At 40.9% G+C, this 15016-nt stretch overlaps 1 protein-coding gene across 1 annotated transcript in view; it reads right to left on the bottom strand.

The window, feature by feature from the left end:
* Positions 1-3813: 3813 nt before the first annotated feature.
* The window catches only part of EHF (ets homologous factor), a 24854-nt gene continuing 13651 nt past the window's right edge, over positions 3814-15016 (bottom strand). Inside the window, exons 6-8 of the mRNA XM_008580446.1 lie at positions 9940-10002; positions 8386-8581; positions 3814-8282 (exon numbers count right to left, since the gene is read on the bottom strand). Of these exons, the coding sequence (XP_008578668.1) occupies positions 8183-8282; positions 8386-8581; positions 9940-10002 (359 nt within the window). The 3' untranslated portion in view covers positions 3814-8182. The remainder of the gene's footprint in view (positions 8283-8385; positions 8582-9939; positions 10003-15016) is intronic.

The raw sequence follows: 15016 nt of genomic DNA, 5'->3' as shown, positions 1-15016 counted from the left end.
TTAGAAGAATCAGCATAAAAAGTTTGCATGGCATCAGCGTGGAGGCCAGGAAGGAAGTGGAGCTTCCCTGAGGATGTCTCCTCATTGGAGATGGAAGACCCCTGTGATGATGAGAGGCCTGTGGCCAAGAAGAGTTTCTCTGGGATGGAAGAATTTATGAACAAGAAAGAGGGAAAACTGGCTTCTCCTCCTAGCCCAGGCTTGGCTAGATATCATTACGTTCCCATGCAAGACACTCAAAATACCTCTCTTTGGGTCATCATAAATTCAGAAATAAGTCCTTTATTTTGTCCAATGCTTACTTACTTTCTTAACATTTTCAAAGACAGACCATAAAGCATCATGATTAAGACCTCAATTCTGTATTCAGCCAGACAGAGGTTCAAATCTAAGCTCTGCCACATACCAGCAGATTGAACTCAGGCAGGATTCTTTAGCCTTCTCAGGCTCAGTTTCCTCATCTGTAAAAATGGAAATAACAGTATAACCTATCTCATGAGTTTAGAGTGAAACTTAAATGAAAAAAAATAAAAGTAAAGTGCTCAGTACAATCCCTGCATGTATAAACCCTCCATAAGTAACAGAATGATCTGACGTCAGGATCTGTTCACTTGGTTCCCACAGCACCACTGGGCAGTGAGTATGTGCGTCTATTTAATGGAAGAAACTAAGGAATGGAGAAGTTAAGTGACATGGCCATCCATAGGCTCCAGCCAGTTAGAGTTGAAGCCACGACCAGGGAAAAAGTAGTCTTCTCCTCCCCCATGTCATTATGAAGTGTCCTGAGGCTCAGCTTTCAAGAGGCTAGGCTCTGAGGGAGAGAATGGAAAGGGAGAAGGGAAGAGGGCTGAGGATTTAATCTTGGGTAACACATAGAGTTAGAGACACGGAAAGAGTAAGAACTGAAGAATGAGCCCTCAGGAAACAGAAGAGCAAGAATTTCACAGTTGCAGAAAATGCTGCAGTCGATCTTCTTCAAAAGTAAAGGGGGAAGAGGGTCACCCGTTTCAAAAGACATGAAGTCAAAAGAAAGGCTTTGGAATTTGAAAAAGGTTAAAGTTGCTGGAGTCAGGTGCATGTGTTAAGTATACCCAAGCTCAAGGAGCACGTCGGTGACTGTGGAAGGCCTCGTCCCTGCTTTCCTAGAGCTTACTTCTAGCAGGGAAAATAAATACTAATCAGTTAAAAGTGCAATTTCAGATGCTGTAAGTGCTGAGAAGATAGAATGCGGATAATATAATAGGAAGCGATGGGGTAGGGGGGTGGGGAGCGGAAGCTCTTGTAATTACGAAGGATGACTTTTTGAACTGAGACCTGCATAACTGGAAGGAACCAGCCACGAGAGATCAAAAGAACGTGCATTGTAGGTAGAGAGAGCAGCTAAAGCAGAAATCCTGAGGCAGGAATGAGTTTGACCTTCAATAGGGCGTTGTCAGACACTTGATGTGAACAGTGGCCAGATCATGATAGTTAGTGGGGGAGAACTGACTTACAAGGGAAGAGAGAGCACTGCTTATGCATTAGCGCCATTTGTAGCAGACAGTGGGCAGTGACATCCATTCCTATTTGGGGACCTTTCATTTCCCTTCTCATTTCAGTGATCCCTTCTTAATGCTAATTTCCTCAACTAGAAAGCCACATCCTTGGAACTTTCTTAATAACTGTAGGGTATTTGTGGGGTTTTGAGATAAGAATAGTCAAGTCCTCCCACTCCAAGCCTCTGCTGACAGCATCAAACTTGTTTGTACTCACCAGTACTGTCATCATTCCAACAAACTCAGACATACTTGCTTTATTTTTTGTTCTCTACAATTCAGGGTCACCTTTGGTTTTCTGCAGCTCCCTGGATCTTATTTCACTGTTGGCTAGTTTTGTTCACTACCCTTTCCACCCTTGCCCCACCCTCCCAGGTCAGACCCTAGAGCAGTGTCATCAGGTAGAATTTTCTGTGATGATGGAAACATTCTATATCTGCGCTATCTGATACAGCACCCACTAGCCATAGTTCCTATTTAGCACTTGAAATGTGGATAGTGTGATTAAGGAACTAAAACTTTCATTTATGCAATTTTAACTAATTGAAACAAATGGTCACTTGTGGCTAGTCTAGTGCCTATAGTTTTGGATAGATACTTCTAGAAAATTAAACTTCAGGAGGGTTTACAGTTCCCAACAAGTCACTTTGCAGGTTCTTCATGATTACAAAGATATGCATCAATGCAAATAAATAATGCCCAGGTCAGTTAGTGAGGAAACTTCTTCTCAAGGAGAGCAACAACAACAAATAATTTAAAGTTGGCCAAATTTAATCTGCAGGAATATTATCAGCATACTTAGTTGGCCCAAACATGAAAATATTGTCTCTTCAAAGTCTGAGAAGTAATCTCTAAAGGTCATTATTTCTTTAAGTGCGTTCTAAGGGGTGCTGGTTTCATTTGATGAAAAGGATTCATTAAAAATAGGCTTGGGAAATGGGGCATAATTTTTTTCTTGCCCGGAGATTCACAATGCACATCATCGTAATAAAGACTCAGAAGGCCCACAGTAAATAGCCCTGTAAAACACTGTTCCACCTAATATTTCTCCAACATATTTAACCATTGAAACTTGTGTGTGTGTATGTATAGGTGTTTACATTAGCATCCTGAGGAACTCGAGAAATATTAGGATTAGAGCATGGACTTTGGGGGTGGGGGGAAGAGGGATCTGGGTAAATAATGCCAGATCTACTATTTATTACTACCTGTGTGACCCTGAGAAGTTATTTAACCCTCATGATCTCCATTTCCCTCATTTGAAAATTGGGAATAATATCTATATATCACAGACTGTGTGATTAAATATAATAATGTATGTAAAAAAAATAAAATCACAGTTCTTGGGACCAAATGAGTCTTCCCAAAATGGTTAGCTATTATTATTTTCATTATTATTTATGAAGCTAAGTAGCTGAATGACTGAGACTTTCTGGGCCAAGGGAGAAATGTGCTATGAAGTAGTAGAATTCACTTACTGCCTGGAAACATTTTTAAGTATTGTATTGGAAACCTGCGTGTGGGAGTGATCTTTTCTACCCCCCTTTGCTCATCCTTTACTAAGAAGGTACACCTAGCATGGAATGCCTTACTGCAATCCAGTCTCAACACAACAGCCAGAGGGATCCTTTTAAACCAGAGGTTGGAGCATGTTACTCCTCTCTGGCTCTCCCTCTCATGCAAAGAAAAAATTAGAGCTTTCATAACGGCCCCCAGGGTCCATATGATCTGGTCCACCAGTGCCTCTGTGTCATCATTTCCTACTATTGCTAGTCTACTCTGTCAAACAGACTTCCTCACTGTTCTTTGGACACAACAGGAACACATCAACCTCAGGACCTTTGCACTAGCTGGTCCCTCTAGTATGGATCACTCCCCCAGTCATCTGCATGGCTCCTTCTCTTACATCCTGCAGTCCTTTCCTGAAATGTTTCCTTCTTATTCCTGCCTATACATGCAATATACCACTACATGCTCCAGCACTCTCTGCTCCTCTTCCTTGCCTTATATTTCTTTACTTCACATCTGATATGCTGTTTTGTTAGTTTTTTTTCTCCTTGTCTGTTTCCACCCAATAGATCATAAACTTCATGAGAGCAGAGATTTTTGTATCTCTCATTCTCTGCCTGGCACATAGTAAATGCTCAGTAAATGCTTATTGAGTAAATAAATGCAGAAACTATACATGTTCTGTGGCTATAGACTAAGTGCATTTCCTCTAAACCTAGCTTTGAATGGCTTGTTGGTAAGAAGAAAACAATGAAACACACACTTACAGTCCGGTCTCTGGTTTTTATTAGTGTTTTCTGGGACCCATCAAATGAAAAACCATATTCTGAAAAATAAAATTCTTTCATAAAAGAGAAATACTCTGTTTGAATTTAACATAGTTTAAAGGGAAAGATTTCTGATTTAAAAAAAAATACCAGCAGTAGGGTTGTTTCCCACAAATTGTCAACCCAAGAGCCAGTTGGGAAGAAAAGCAAAAATTATGCAGATAGCTACAGAAAGATTAACCCCAATTTAGCCAAACTTGTGAAGGCCTGTACATTTCAGAGGTTCGTAAGACACAGTCTCAACAGGTTTTTTTTTTTAATGTTCTCTTATTCCAGAAACTGAATCCGGAGAACCAACACTAAGGGTAATTCAGCTCTGATATTGTGATTGCTGTCATATTCTATCATTCATACAACAAGCATCCGTCCAACAGGCAGTATCTATTGTACCCTATAAAATTAGACAAATTCCTCACATATATGGTTCCATGCTGTGCACTCAACAAATGCTTTTTTTTTTAACTATACAAGAATAATATATTTGCCTTTCCCTCTGTTTTACTTTTTTCTATATTTTATACATTTGAAAAACAACACACTTGCAAAACTAAAATCTAGCATGCATTACTAACCTTATCAAAAGATCCCTCAGTATTTTTCAAAAAGAAAAAAATAAAATAAAATAAAAACCGATCCCAAAATACTAAAACTTAGAACTGCTTTACACTTAAATAGCAATTTACATCATATAAACACATTCATAATCTTCATTGGTTAAAACAGGTCAAAGGTTCGCTACTGGCTTTTGTTCCAGATAAGTCTCACAGTTCCAAGTAAGGCAACAGAATTCTCATCCAACATATTTCGACTTATGGAACCTAATAGCCTGTTTTTTGTTTCATTTCAGCGCAGGTAGGAAGGCAAAGTAAAGAGTCTCACAGTAAAATGTTCATAATATGTCCTTGAAGGTCTGGCCGTTGTGTTTTTACTCCATTGAAGAAAATGATTCACATCCCAATTATAGATATGGCCTCACAATCAGAGGAGTCTTCCAGAAGACATTCACTCATTAATTCAACAATATTTATTTAAAATACACATGATTTATTGTGTGCCTGTCTCGTGCTAGGTACCAGGAAAACAATAGTGATAAGACATAGTCCCTGCCCTCCATGAGCTTACAGTCTAGCAAGACAAGAACTTTGAGGAAGGACCGATGTATTCAAAGGAGAACTCATAACCTGGGTCTGCCCTGTTCAGGTGGAACATTCAAGAAGCTGCAGGCTATGTCTCTGGGAGCCAGGGCCTTGCTCAAGTTTTATCAAATCAAACATCTAGGAGCCTAAGATGACCTGAGTCTAGTCAAGTCTTAGTGATACATTTCCTGCCTCAGTTTCCCATGAAAACCTGCTAATAGAGTCCAATCCTTTAGCTTAAGGAGGGTTCAAGGAGACTGTGTTTAGTGACCATGTAGACATCCAACACCGACGAGCTTCTCAAGTGAGAAATTGTGTGTTCCCGAAAGAAAGGGGGGCTTACCAGTACGACTTGGCTCTCTCTTTCAACACTGTGGTGAGAAGTACTCTGTTCACACCCCAAGTTGGCATGGCTCAATTATCTTGAGTTCTCCAAGTCACGAACAGCACATAGAAAACGCAGCAAATTCAAGCCAAGACAATAGAGAGATATGCTGAGAACTTAATACTCCAGCCTATTTAAATAGGCACCAGGTGCCAAGAAACCGTCACTTTCAACAAACAACACAATCTGCTAATTATCTGCAGAACTGCTCTAGTTGGTACTTTCCAGATTCACTTACTCCCTAGCAAGGGTTGCTCTTCAATGGAAAGGTTGCAGAAGGAGCCAAAGGCAGTTTGGAAGAACACAAGAAACTTACAGGTTTGAGGACAGATGAACTCAGAGAGAGATCTGGCTGCCTGAGATGACCAACGGGCAAGTCAGGGAAGAAACAGCAGAGAGAGAATTGGTGGATGCCCCTAATAACTTCACACAATTCAGACACACAAGTATTCACATGTTACCCCAACTTAAATATCTGGACGTTTAGGTTGTTCTGTGTGATGTACAGGCAGAGTCTGGGAAGACCCCATAGTTCTTTAGCCTTGAAAGCAAATTATGCTTTTTATGCAGGAGTCTTAGTTGCATAGTCAAGATCTTTGCCACTCATTATTATTTTTTTCCGCTCCCTCAGTAACTGCTACTTGATAACACCAAGTAAAACATTTGTGGAGGTGACCAAGCCAGGCAAAAATAACAATGGGCTTGGTCGTACCTTCAGAAGATGATTAATGGGTGCTCCAGGTCACCACTTATAACAGTTCTCATTACAATTAGGACAAATTCTTCATTCATCTTACTTCCAGCCTTCTGAATACTTTAAAAACATTTGACAACTTTTGACCATGTATGAATCACTCACCTCTGCTGTGTAAGACACTGTGGTGGGAGCTCTATTAGTTAATGAAGAGCACTCTGTCCCATTGATGCATACCTTCATTCCCTATTATCATTCCAGAAGGAGAAACAGGATGGAGAAGAAAGCCAAGGACATGAGGGAGCCAAAAAAAAAAAAAAGTTGCAAAAGAGATCTGGATGTTCAAACCCATTTTCAAAGTGTCTACAGACTCACATTCCAACCAGATTACACGGTCCAGTGCTAAGTCTCCAGGTAGCTCAGAACAATCCCATTATTGAAGATTTCAACTCCTTGGTGACAATAGCTCCTGAACAGAATTTTCCGTTTTTGTTTTCCATCCTTTCTTTCTTTACTCTCTTTTTTTAGAACATTCCCCTGAATGGAAATCTAGGCAACAAACCATTACTTTGAGGTGAGTTCAGATGGAACAGGAAAGAGATTATTCAAAAGAGGAAAACACCTGCAAAGAAGGCTTTTCCTAGAACTAATTCTCTCTCTCTCTCTCTCATACACACACACACAATTTCTTCTCTCAGCATTTCCTTCTGCAATATAATTGTCACTCTGCTTTGTAATTCTAGTGAAAATGTCTTCTATTGTAGCTCTTGCTACATTGCTATGTTTAACTTATCTGACTTTGGCTCTCATCTGAGGTTCTGAAAAGAATTTCCCCCAGGTATTTCAACCCATGCTCTCTAACATTTAAAAAAAAAAAAATAAGATGACTTTGAAGTCCTGCTTTTCCTTCACTCTAGAAACTAAAAGACCTTACATATCTTTTTGTTCTGAGAAAAATCACCATCTTCATCTTGACTGGCTAAATCAGTGGTTCTCAATTAAAGGCAGTTTTGTCCGTCCCCCCGCCCCCCAGGGGACATTTGATGATATCTAGGGACATTTTTCGTTGTCACAGCTGCAGAGTGCTTTTGGCATCCAGTGATTTTTTCACATCCATAGATTCTGCTAAACATCCTACAGTACACACAGGACAGGCCCCTTTCTGCTAAACATCCTACAATGCATAGGACAGCCCCCACCACAAAGAATGATCCAGCCAAAACTGTCAATACGCCAACTGAGAAACCCTGGACTATGAAGATACCAGAGCAAACTCATCAGCCATTTCCATACCACCACCTTTTTTGCCCCACTTATTTTTAAGCAGTTGGAATAAAAATAACCAAGGCTTGACCCTCTCTTAAATAACTAGAAGTGAGCAGATGTGACCATTGAGGTTTTTCCACCAAACATCCAAGGGCAAGAGAGGAAGATAGCTTTAGCATCAGGTAAATCACTCCTGAATGAGTATCACCATTATTCCTGCCACTGATTTAAACATTGCAAGCCATGTGATTATGCAGTGATTGCAATCTACCCTGGATTTTGGAAGTCCCCATTCTCCATTCACTGGCTCCTAAAGTTCAGGTTGAATTTCCCAGCATCCTTCCAGTTGATCCCATCAATCTGAGACCCGGGTGTTCCACCTAGCAACCATGTCTACCTCTCTTGATGAGGCCATGTGGATGCTTATGCATGAAGGACACATCACCTTTTTCCAAATCATTTTGCATACAAAAACATTTAATGCCCTCTGATTTTTTTTTTTTCCTCCTAGCAAGAAGCACAAGGCTACAAGCCATGTTATCCTTGCAGTGGGAAAGAACTTCACAATAGAGGCAAAAACAAATCACAACCACATACAGCATCATATTTCACAGAAAACTGTGTACGTTTGTTCCCCATATAGGACATACTTCAAAGTAACAAAATAATTTTTTATCAACTGTAGTGTTCCTTCTTCCCGTTAGAAGTAGATTTTTTCCCCCTCATGGTACATAAATATCAGAGAAAAGTAGTCTTTGAAATATTTACGTCCAGAGTTCTCTGTTGTTATTTGGTATGTGTTTTCCTCTGTGTTCAAAGGATTGGCAGCTTCAGTTTTCATTTTCCCTCCATCCACGAGCATTCTTCCCAAATTTATATACCAGTCTTCGTCCATCCACACGTTCCAGAATTTCTCTTTTGTAGTAATATCTGTAACAAAGGAAATTACATAAGGTGTGTGGCCCAACTAAGAGTAGTGGGTAAATTACTGGTCACATGACCGTGTCCATTTCAGAGACATGAAACTCCTCACCTCATAGCACGGCTGAGTTTTTCATAGGTCATGCTACTGTTGTTTTTCTTTTTTCCCCATAGCTGAGCCACAGCCTCTGATTTCAGGAACCTGAAGATGCCCTCAGACCGGTCTTCCCACTTTATTAATCCTGGATTCTTGTCTGGGTTCAGGAGGATGTCACGGATGAACTCCCATAAGTGAGTCCCTCTTGGGTCTGATGAAAAGCAGAAAAAGGGATCTATTAATGGCCTAAGTCACAGTAATGAAAGGGCAGAGGGGGCACTAAGTTACAACATCTTCCATCAAGGAGGAATGATCCCCTGCTCACCAAGGAAGCTAGATCCCAGAATCACCAAATACTGGACTAGAAAAGGAGTTTGAGAATGAACTAGCAATTCTTTATTTTTAAAAATTTAAGTTCATCATTACATACTATAATGATGAATAAGCTAACTATACTAATCTAAAAACTTAAATATTTAAAAAAATTAAATTTAAAAATTGAAAACAATTTTTTATTTTAAAAATCAAGAAACTGAGATGCAGAGAATTTAAGTGTCTTGACCAAGGTCACACCACTAATGGCAAAGCCAAGACTAAGGGATAGGTCATAGGTCAACTAAGCCAGGGGGAGTTTTGTCTAATTATTATTCACAAATTGCTTGGGACTTATTTCAACTTGTTACTTCCCCAGAGAGCAACTTCTAACCCCTTCTATCTGGTACCTCAACCAATTAAATTGCCCCAACCCAGCAACTGTGCTTCAGCCAAATGCAAATCAATAAAGCTCTAGAATTTAACTCCTAGAATTTATTGAGGGGTAGTAGGGGAGGTGTCATGCAGGGTTTGGGGGGCCCAATTTAAAAATGAAGCAGCTACCAGAATGAGTTTATCAATCAAATTCACTTTTACTCCCACTGGATTTGGGATGCTCCCTCCCCACCACTGCCACCACTCGAGGGGCTGTATTAATTCAGTTCTGTGGGATGAGCGAAAGTAGCAGATAGTAAAGACATTCCAATCCCCTATAATTTCTAGATTATACTGTCTTGAGTTCCTCCTTTGCCCCCCACCCCATTACACGTCTCTGATATTTCATATATGTTTGTAGGACTTTATCACTGGGGGAAATCCAACTCCAAAGGAGTAGGGTTGAATCTCAATAATAAACAATAATTCTACTAAGATAGGGGTTCAATATTCAGCAAAAGAAGGAATGATGCATCTCAGTTGTTTCTTCCCATCCTGCTTCTCTTTCCACTCTTCTCTTCTGGGATAGAGGGAAACCACTAACCCCATGTCTGCAAGAAGTTCTTATTCACGGGGTGTCTCGGTTTTAGAACACATATGACAGAATGAGGCAGAAATATGCAAGGGGACTCCACTCTGAGAAAGAGCTGCAGAGAAGGTTACTTTGCCAGCAAGTGATGCCTCTATTTTCCCACCCTACACAGTCAGGGTTAAAAAATGAAGCAGCAGTCAGAGGAAACATTTGCCTAAAAACTAGTGACCTCCAGTTATGCCCACCTTGAAAGGAGGGGCCCAGAGCCATCTGAAAGCCAGTCAACTTACTGTGCTTTTTGGTGTGGGACTTTGCAGGGTGGTCTTGCTCCTTTTTCATATCAGGTGACTCTGCTAAAGAGAAAAATGAGAGCCGTTTAATTTACCTGTTTTCTATTATCATTTTCACTGCCACATCCACTCATTTTACCAATACTTTTACTGAGCACCTACTGCATGCCTGGCACTGTTTGGGTGTGTAGTAGCGAACCAAACAAAACAGAAATGATAAATGCTATGGAGAAAAATAATTCAGGGTAAGAAATCAGAATAGAAGCATGGAGGTTGATTGGTCAACAGACACAAAGAATGATTACGTATTGTAATGACGAATAAGCTAACTATACTAATCTAACCACCACACGCCGTACACAATTACTGAAAATCAACATTGTACCCCACATGTACGTATAATAAAAAAAAAATATATGTACAAAATACCGAAAATGAAAAAAAAAGAAGTATAGAGGTTGTAATAACATGCGATTTAATACAAGGTGGTCACAGAAGACCTCTCTGATAAGGGATCCTGAAAGTTGTGAGGGAGAGAGCCATACAGACAGCTTGCGGAAGAGCCTTCCATGAATGGAGATAATATGTGCAAAGGCCCTGAGGTCAATGTGTTTTTGGTATGTGCACAGAACAGCAGGAAGCCAGTATGGCTGTGAGCAAGAGGAAGAGGGGTAGGAGCTGAGGTTCTATTATTAATGCCTTATGGGACTTTTTAAGAACTTTATACTGAGAGAGATGAGAAGCCATTGAAAGACTTGTCACTGGTAGGTTTTTGTTTTGTTTCGTTTTTTTACATAACACAAAAATGTAAACATTTATAACAAAGAATGATGGCTTTTGAGCCACAGGAGTGCCTTTTTTGGCATGCAAAGTTACATTTTAATCAGCCTGACAAAGGGGCTATTGAGCGGCCTAGGCTTAGCGCAGAGGTCCACAGTGGACTGTGGAAACACAGATTAGTTTAACAAATGTCTCATTATGGTAACCCTTGCGACTCTCACTGAAAAGAAGATGACACAGGCAGATCTGTGGAATAAAAGTTCCTAAAAAGAAAACTAAATGACCTGGCAGTGTGTTTGTGTGTGTGTGTGTCTGTGTGTCTGTGTGTCTGTGTGTGTGAGAGAGAGAGAGAGAGCACTTTGGGTGTTGGGAGGACTGAAGCAGATCTTAGCAAAAAATTCCACAATCAAAAACCAACCGCATTTGGCCAGTTAGTTCAGTTGGTTAGTGTGGTGCTGAGAACACCAAGGTCCAGGATTTGATCTCTGTACTGGCCAACTGCCCCCCCCACCAAAAAAATTTTTTTTTTAAAGACAGGCAATTTGAGCACAAAGTAATCCCTAATCACAAGCCAATTCTTTTAAGAGATTGGCCCAGTAAAACTGGTCTCTTCCATGTGCATAACGTCAGGGCTTCCTAACCTGGGGTTCACTGACCCATTTGTGGCCTTCAAGGGCATTCTGGACTGACTGAAATTGCATGCAAAGGGAGAGGGTTCTTCACATTTATTTGATTGTCAAGAGTCGTCCATTCCACTGACCTTAGTTCCTAATTAAAATGGTTAAGAAGAATAGCTACTGTTTATTGAGCACTTACTATGTACCAGGCACAATACTAAGCACTTTACATGAATTGCCTTATTTAGTTTACACACTAATCCTATGAGGTGGGTATTATTATGATCCATAGTTTACAGCTGTGGAGGATCTGAGATACAGAGAGGTCAAATAACCGGTCTCCAGTCACACAGCCTGAAAGTGGAGCCAGGATGTGAACACGAGCTGTGTGAATACAGAGGCTTTACTCATAAACACTATTCTATGCCATTTCCAAAGATTGGCACTTAACACATTTCACAAAAGTCTTTCCTGCCAAGAGTCAGGTTCATTTCTGCAATGCTCTCGTTAGTAGAAAAAATAATTCAAATCTTACAATTCTGCATTTCCCCATGTTCATGGACCCATCCACCTATCTGATCAGCCAACTTGTCATGATTCAGTGCTCCCAGCAATTTCACCAAAAGCCACGGTGGAATGGAGGAGGGGGATTTAGTAAGATCTGGGTAGAAGAGAAACCTCTCATTCTGGTGAAGAATTTTTCTCCTGGCATTGTCCCCCAGAAGGACCTGCACCTGACTTGGGTTTCTCTGAAATCTGGAAGGAAAGATTCACAGGAAACGCAGGCGGACTTCACTCTCCCTGCCTGTAGGTCGCAGGGTGAGGTTACAACATCCCATCAGGATGTGACAATATTGCGACAGGTCTGGCACCCACCCTGGTTTCCAGGTGATACATCACTCTGACAGGGCCACGTTGTTCTGCAGACAAAGAGTGGCATTTACCCAGCAGGCCACAAGCAAAAATCATTCTCAGATGGCATCCAGGAGGGATGAGGCCATTATTTCAGAGCCAGGGTTAAATTCAGAAAAAAACCCAAGTGTCTCTCAGCGTATTGGTTTCAATCACTATTTGTGGGCTCCAAGCTGATCCAACATCAATTACTTTGGGGTTAAGGTAACTTTGAGAACAAGATGAGAAGCTTGGGCCCTTTCTCCAGGAAAAAAGCACCTATATGTCCACTCATGATGTTTTGTCAACAATTTCTGGAGCCCATGGCCCACTTAGGAGTCCGTGGACTCTAGATTAAAACCCCCCAGACTCGTAGTGTTAGAGCTCTTTTTGAATTTGTTGAAAAAAAAAAAAAAAAAAAAAAAAAAACACCCAGATTAGATAAAACATGAGGACATTTTCTCTTCGGGATGTCAGCCATTTACATAAGCTAGACTTCCATCCAGCTGCGAAAATGTTAACAAAAATGTCCCTAAATAAAAATCACACAGGGGAATAAGCAGCCAAAGGCAAAAGAAAATATAATTTCTTTCGGCTCCCTCTTTCTGTTCCAATGTGCAGGGACAAGTCGTGGAACCACTGACCTGCCTTAGCACTAAAATCTTTTGATCTACAACCTTGCTTTAATATAAGGCCTCTCCTGCTCTGTCCTCGCCTGACTCAGAATAAAAGTCAAGACCTTTGAAGTTAGCCATGTGGTTAAGTGATTCATTCTCATAAAATAATGGCTGGTTCTGGAGAAGTTGTCCAGCCTGGCTTTCTCTTGCACAGCTCCCAGGCACTCCAGGCCAAGGTCCGTTCAGCCCAGGCAGGGGCAGTGACAAGCCACAGTTTTATAATGAAGTACAAGAGCATGACTTCAGCTAAGCTGCTTCGCAAGAAGCAGAGATTAGAATCATTTGCATATGATTCAGCTGTGAGCCATTTCTTTACGGGATATACAAATTTCAGTGTTCTAATAGACTGTGCCACCCTAGATGTAGGCTCAACAAGTCGGTGGATAAACACATCAAGGCCAAGTTGGCATGACTGGCTGGAGGACTATTGAGCAGAACAGGACACTGGCGGTGGCCATTTTATGAAATGTGCAGATGACAGAGAAATCAAAACAAAGCCCGCTTCCCCACCTGCATTTATCACAGAGGGCATCAGTTTACGCTGGGCCTCGCCTTAGCTCAGCTTGTAACTTGCATTAAGACATAGAAAGATATTTAACTGCATTCAATTTTATGGGAGCTTGAAATGTAAAGACTCAGGCAAATGAAAAAACTATTCTTGAAAGGAATTGACTGATCCTACCAAAGAGCTATTGTTCCAAAGAATTTACCAACCCAGACTCTGGCTATGAAGGCAGTTGAGCTGTGATTACTGCTTTTGGGTTTCCCAGGTGCCTCGACAACCCCCAAGACTCAGTAAGTGGTTGGTTCGACTTTATTCTTAGTTGGAATCTTTTGCCACAAGTCAAGGACTCATCCAGAAGTACGTGGGAGGCAACACCTTAGGAAGTTTGAGAGGAAGTCAGAGGTGGTTTCCTCAGCCCTGAAATCCTTGGTCTTGACTGGATGGCAATGATTGCCACAGACATTTTACCCGGATTGGCTCAGTTCCCCCAGAATGGTAAATAGACTGCAGAATCTTTCCAGTGTTTGATCTATTTCCTAATTTCAGCAAATGCTTTGAGTGACACATAATGCTAAGGGCTGTTTGGGGAGGGGGAAGTGGAGAGATGAATTGGCCTAAGTCCTTAACCTCAATTCTAGAAGCATTTACACTGGCTCCCAGCCCTTTCTCATTCAAGGGGCTTGACCCAAACAAAACCTCAAACCAAAAGCTTTCATTATGTCAGTTCTCAAGAAAACACACATTCAACAAAAGCAAAAAAAAAAAAAAGAAAGGGTTGTTGTTTGATTCCATGCTTTCTTTAGCAAAGACTTGATTAAATCCCAATTCTGAAGTTGCCCCAAATTCAATTACTAGAGAAGGACTCTATCACTTGTGACTAATGTCGAAGTTCCATTTCATAGACCCAAAGAGATCCAGAAGATTGCACCCAGGTCAAGGGTCAACACAAAACCTTCTTTTCAACCAGTTCCCACACTGTACATACCAGTTTACCTATTTGTAGAGGGTAGGTGGTAATCTGAAAGCCTCTGCCCCAAACTCCCAACACACCAACCCTCCACTTAGTATAGCCTTGATAAGAGTCATGGATTATATCAGTTGCAGCCAATCTTAACCAAATGCAACTAATGTGAACGTAATTCATAAAGTGCAGGTGTACTGACTGATTAAAGAGTCATAATGAGCCATCAGGGTCAGACTTAAAAACTGACAAAATAGTGTGATTGTGGGGATTCCAGAAATTTCCTGTGGCTACCCCTCAACCCGGAGACCATCTCCACATGTTCACTGGCCTCTGAACTTCAAAAAGCCAAATGTAGTTTGCTGAAAATTAAATAAAGCCTTCTCCCCCATAAGTATAGCCAGGTATGAATAATTTTGTAAGATATAGCCCAAGAGCAGTTTTTGTTGAAAACAGAGGAAAGCATAAACAAATTTTGTTGTCACAAGAGAGTGACTGGTTTCACAGTAGACAAACACCCACCTAGAAGCATCCCTGCTGGTCATCTTCGATGTACAAATATTGGATCAAAAGCAGACCTCTTACAACTCCCTTCCTTTTCTAGCCTTTTAGTGAGAAAGATTCCAGCAAAGTGGAAATGTAGGGT

Source organism: Galeopterus variegatus, unplaced genomic scaffold, assembly GCF_000696425.1.
Source record: "Galeopterus variegatus unplaced genomic scaffold, G_variegatus-3.0.2 Scaffold2099, whole genome shotgun sequence".
Lineage (NCBI taxonomy): Eukaryota > Metazoa > Chordata > Mammalia > Dermoptera > Cynocephalidae > Galeopterus > Galeopterus variegatus.
This window is presented reverse-complemented; position numbering and strand designations above follow the sequence as displayed.